This window comes from Stegastes partitus, unplaced genomic scaffold (assembly GCF_000690725.1).
Source record: "Stegastes partitus isolate 25-593 unplaced genomic scaffold, Stegastes_partitus-1.0.2 Scaffold1094, whole genome shotgun sequence".
Taxonomy (NCBI): domain Eukaryota; kingdom Metazoa; phylum Chordata; class Actinopteri; family Pomacentridae; genus Stegastes; species Stegastes partitus.
This window is the reverse complement of record NW_007578825.1, coordinates 248,016-253,798: the sequence shown is the minus strand read 5'-3', so window position 1 is coordinate 253,798 and position 5,783 is coordinate 248,016. Positions and strand designations below refer to the sequence as shown.

The window sequence follows — 5,783 nt, the reverse complement described above, 5'->3', positions numbered from 1 at the left end:
ACTGAGTTGAGCCCATGTGGTAGCCTTCGAAATATAACCTGCTGACATCTGAAATGACAACCCTTATTTGGATGAGTTCTGTCTGAAATGGAACCCCATTGCTTCAGAAATAGCCATCATTATCAACTGCTTTCAAGTGCTATGCTAGAATAACCGCTGTGGCTCTGGTTCTGGTTCATTCAGTCTGCTTCTGCTCAAAACTACACTTCCTCGGGTCTCCAACTATACACCTGCTAAGATGAAGTGGATCAGATACATGGTTGTTGAGACATTGCAAAGAAAACACACACACACACAAGCATTCAGAGATTCTTGGATTTATTGGTGAGATGATTTTGATGGTACAATTTCACAATAAATCTGTTTGTCCCAGTCAGCCTGATCAGTGTTTTTTTTTTTCTTCTTTTTTTTATTTAGAGTGAAAATGGAAGCAAAGCATGATCAAAACACCTTTATGTACTGTAGTGGAGAACTCATTTTCTCTCAAAACAGGAGAAGAAAAGGAGGATCCCAAAAGTAAAATAACAAAGTGTTAGAGGTGGCTGCTTTTGATGATGTTAAACTGCTCGACATAATGACCGATGTGACACAGCAGACGAGACACTGTGGGCTAAGAACTGCTGTTGTCATTCTGTGTGCAGTGGTTGTTGCTTTGTAAGGATTCTCTGTCATGACACTACAAGTATTCCCTTGTCTACACAACAGCACATCCAGCAACCAAAAGACAGCCAGGCTGACTGATAACTGGAGAACAGGACTGACTCACATCTCTGCTGCTCGCAACAATAGCTCTGCCTTTACTTGTATTTGGATGTAATGTCTACCCCTCTGTAGGTGTGTTGTGCCAAAACCATTACTCGGTTTGGTCAGCTGTAGATGGTCAAGTGCAACGTGTTGCTGAGACTGCTCTGTGTCTGCAGGAAGAGGGGTGGTGGGTTTTATGAAAGCTTTCGTGAGTGGGACAAGAGGAGGAGAACAAAATGAGAGAAGGAGGAAAAATGGAGAGAAAGAGGACTGCTGCGTTTAATAACGACGTGCGCTGACTGTTTGTGTCTTGCTCATGGTCATCCTGCCGCCGCCGATCATGCTGCCGCTGCTGCCATAGCCGGCGCCGCCAAAGCCGCCGCCGCCACTGCTCATGCTCATGCTGCTGCTGAAACCACCGCCCATGCCGCCGCCAACGCCGACGCCCATGCCCATGCCGCCCATGCCTGCACATGGTGATGAGAAAAACACATATTCAGAAGAGATGCCAGAAGTCACAATTTTCCTGCAGCATATGATCTAGTTTTAAATCATGAAAACCAAACTGAAGCCAGACTGATGGCTTCATCATTTCAATTAACAAACTGTGAAGATATATGTTGATAAGTACCGTAGCCGCCGCCGCTGCCGCCGCCGCCGCCGCCGCCGCCACCACCTGAGGTCTGTACATGGATGGTTGCAGTTGAACCGCCCGTGGCAAGTCTGCAAAGAGGTACACAGATCAGCAAATCAGCTACTGATAATATGAACTGCATTATGGAATCTGCACTGCACTTTTTTTTGTTTCAGAAGAGGAAAGCAGCTCATCTTTTACCTGATTTCCTCTCCTTCCAGAAGCTTCTTGTATGTGGCGATCTCAATGTCCAGAGCCAGCTTGACGTTCATGAGCTCTTGGTACTCGCGGACCTGGCGGGCCATGTCCTGTTTGGCTCTCTGCAGGGCTTCTTCCAGGTCCCTGATGCGGGCCCTGGCGTCCTTCACAGCCAGCTCACCGCGCTCCTCAGCCTCAGCGATCTGGGCCTCCAGGTTTGCACGCTGGATGAAGCAGAAGTGTCACATGCCGTATTTTTATTTTCAATTTCTTTACTTTCCTTTCAACATATATTGAGGAAACAAATGCCATCAGCGAGGCACAAGCTTCTGTTACCTGTCCCTTGACTGCCTCGATCTCATTCTGGAGCCGGCTAATCATACGGTTAAGCTCAGCGATCTCACTCTTGGTGTTACGAAGGTCGTCCCCTGCTGATGCAGCACTGGTCTGCATCTCCTGGAACTAAAGGGGAAGAATAAAACTCACTGTTATTACAGATTCCACAGGCCCCTCTGGTTTAAGTGGCACTGCAGACTCTCTCACTGTACTTACCTTAGTCTGGTACCATGTCTCTGCCTCAGCGCGGGATTTGTTGGCGATGTCCTCATACTGAGCCCTGACTTCTGCCACAATTGCGTCCATGTCCAGGTTGCGGCTGTTGTCCATCTCCACAATGACTGAGGTGTCCTTGATCTGTCCTTGAAGCTCACGCAGTTCCTGCACAGAAAATATGGATTGTTTTAATAAAAAGATTTCAGAGAGTACAGATGGTCCACAATCTATTTCTATTCTTTGTCTGTGCCCGGCAGTAGCATTCAACTGCTTGTTCTTACCGCATCATAGACAGCTCTGAGGAAGTTAATCTCATCCTGAAGGGCGTCAACTCTGGCCTCCAGCTCAATTTTGTTCATGTAGGCGGCATCTACATCCTGTAAGAGAAGAAGAAGGAGGTGGTTTGCATTGGCGATGGTCAACGGGGAAAGCAATAACTCATGCAAAGGCTTTATAATGGCAGATTCACTCTCACCTTCTTCAGGAGCACAAACTCGTTTTCTACAGTGGCGCGCTTGTTGATTTCATCTTCATACCTGACACAGAGAGGAGAAAAATAAGCCGATGGAAAAAAACAACAACAAACCTGTGGGTTTCATCTGCTGCAGGTCAGCTACTTGGACTTACTTGTTCTTGAAGTCCTCCACCAGGCCCTGCATGTTCTTCAGCTCTCCCTCCAGCTTGACCTTCTCATTGCCAAGGCCATCCAGCTGTCTGCGCAGGTTGGCGATGTAGGCCTCGAACATGCCGTCGATGTTGGAGCGGGTGGTGGTCTGGTCCTGCAGCAAGCTCCACTTGGTCTCCAGCATTTTGTTCTGCTGCTCCAGGAAGCGGACCTAAATGATAAAACCATTTGCCAAGTTTAGATCTGCTGTCACCGGAGAGAAAGTAGTATTTTGAATATGGCTGCAGAATAATAACAGTCAGATGAATTGTGCATCGTTAAAACTACACTAAAACTGATTCATGTCCAAAGATTTACATGCTTAGCGAAGTCTGATTTCATTTTCTAACATGTGCAAGAGTACAAATCAAAAAGACAAATACGATGCTAACAACTGTTTTTTTGTCACATGAACCATGCTCGCTCAGAGGAGAAAAAGATGTTTGTTTTTTTTATTTGTTTTTTTTTGTTGTTTGTTTTACTTTCCTCGGGGGATCCATTGAGCCACACCTTTGTGTGACTTTCCCACACCAAAAACTGTTGTTTGCAAAATACTGCCAGATGCTGGACTGAAATGCCCGTAGGGGCAGAGATGTTCTGGATGCACTGCGCTGTAGAGACTCTGCAGAGTACAGAGGAACCAAACTTGCTCTGATGAGATCATTACAAGACATAATCCTGAGCAATATGCTTCATTGCTTGTTTCCAAGAGATGGACAATGGAGTGCTTAGCCCTCTGGGTTTGCAGCCTAAAGAAGGTAGGGCCAAACAGTCCATCTTTGGGTGTGTGCTTTTGTTTTAAGGTAAGGCAAGTTGTTCCGTGCCACACCTCAGCCGAGCTCCTCCCTAAACACCTGACATTAGTGCTCCCTCGCCTCCAGGATGCATACTTTCACTGAGTCAACTTGCCTGCCTCAACCCTCAGTAATTATGGCAACACACCTGAAGGTATTACCTGCCATGATAATTGAGCGCTGATGCTTTAAAGATACCATATTTGTTCAATAATACTGTTTATTGGATTTATCTAATGAAAATGTTTAGCAAACACCTGCTGCATCCTTCCTCCTACTGCCACTTGTAATACTTTTGTACCTGATGCTTTATTACAAACAATTTACTTTTAGATTAATAAAAAACAAGAAGTCTGAATGGAATTAGACCAGGTCGCCTGTGCAAAGACAGATTAGGTGTGGTTATGTACACTGCAGAAAAAGCTAACTGAGCATTTTCTCACACAGGGTGTGTCATTTCTGACTTAGAGAAAAAGTCCTTCATCTGCATTTCATACATCAAAATGTGAAAGGGTGAATTAAAAAATTAAATTATTGTGTCTTCCCTCATCCCACAGAGAGAGCCCAGAAGTTAATACAAAGGCTCCACACATTGGCTTAACTTTGACTTGTAACTATTATGCAAGGCATTGCAAGGAGTAAAATGGAGTCCACTTTCTGCAGCACCACTGATAGCGAGCGAGTCCTTGCAGCCATGGGAACAGGTGATAACCTGATCCCCTCTTCATGTCACACTGAAAGCCACCAGTCACTGGATACGACCACTCTAGTGTTTCCTGCCTCTCACTCTACAGCGAGACAGCTGGCAAGAGGCCAGTTCTGGCCAAAAAGAAATGAATGAAGCAGCGGTCTTCTTCCGTTGTCTGTATAGCAGATGCACAGTGTTGCTTTAAGAAGCCTGTTTGGGATGACAGTTTTTGGACAACCAACCAAACCATGTTGACACTGATTTGCATTGTGCTTATTAAAATAAATTTGAGCTAGTTAGCCCTGGTTTTCATAGGCCTTGAGTGTGTATGATATTCAGATTTGGATCAGTTCCTGTGTAATATTTAATGAGCTCAGGTGACCCTTTAGAGAAAGTCTGCTGCAACGTCTACTTCTAATCATTTGCCGTCTTTAGTCTTTTCATATCAGAAACTATTGTTCATTTAGTGATTACAAAGTATATCACATCTAAAGGCCAATTTTTCAATCCAGATTTTTAACAGTTTTTTGAAATGGTGCAGGGCAAAAACGTAGGACAGTCGCTGTTTCTGTAACCGACAGCAAAAGGCAACTCACCTTGTCGATGAAGCTGGCGAAGCGGTTGTTCAGAGTCTTGATCTGCTCTTTCTCTTGGGTGCGGACAGTTTGGATGGTGGGGTCAATCTCAAGGCTCACAGGGGCCAGCAGGCTCTGGTTGACTTGGACGTTTGAGATGGTGGGGATGATAGGTCCACCGCCCATACCACCCATACCACCACTACCAAACATACCACCACCCATACCACCACTCATTCCACCATACCCTCCGCTAAACATACTAGCACCACCACCAGCTCCGCCAAACATACCAGCACCACCAGCACCACTAGAACTGTAATTCATGAAGCCAGAACCCATTCCACCACCAGCACTCATACCCTGACCAAAACTTGAAATACTGACACCGGAACTCATCCTTGGGCCGGATCTGAACATGTGAGCAGATTTTGCGGTAAATCCACCAGATCCTGATGGTCCCATACGGAAGCTGCCGCCACCACCATAAGTGCTTCCACCACTGCTGGAGACGACTTTCGTAGATCTCATGCTCACTCTACTCGTCATGGCTTTCTTCTTAAAGGGAAGGATCACAGAGAAAAAGGGAAGGAAAGACAGAGGTTTGGCAGAGCAGTGGAGCACACAAAGAGGAGAGTCAAATCCCTCTAAGTATCTTCTCTCTGTCCGTGGCTGACTTTTATCTGCCTCCAACTGCGAGGGAGGTCCCAATAAGCTCAACCTCCTCTGCACCTCCCCTCAGCCCTCCTCCAATTACCTGGATCCTGGAGGGTGCACTTGCAGGCAAGTAGATCAGCTTGGAGCAGCTCAGCCTGTTAGACAGGTAACAGTGCCACCCTTGTAAAGTGATCCAGGCCCGACACACCTAGATGCTTGCAGAGGAATGGCATCAGAGCCAAGTGGTGAGAGAGGGGAGGAAAGACATTCTGGCAAA

At 46.2% G+C, this 5,783-nt stretch overlaps 1 protein-coding gene across 1 annotated transcript; it reads right to left on the bottom strand.

Moving 5' to 3' along the window:
• Positions 1 to 301: 301 nt before the first annotated feature.
• LOC103367856 (keratin, type II cytoskeletal cochleal-like) lies at positions 302 to 5,501 on the bottom strand. Its single transcript, XM_008296015.1, has 9 exons — positions 4,871 to 5,501; positions 2,756 to 2,964; positions 2,604 to 2,664; positions 2,410 to 2,505; positions 2,129 to 2,293; positions 1,913 to 2,038; positions 1,580 to 1,800; positions 1,376 to 1,467; positions 302 to 1,211 (listed from the first exon to the last, which is right to left on the bottom strand). Exons 1-9 carry the CDS (start codon positions 5,396 to 5,398, stop codon positions 1,024 to 1,026), a joined length of 1,686 nt encoding a protein of 561 aa, XP_008294237.1. The 5' UTR covers positions 5,399 to 5,501; the 3' UTR covers positions 302 to 1,023.
• Between the last annotated feature and the right edge of the window lie 282 nt (positions 5,502 to 5,783).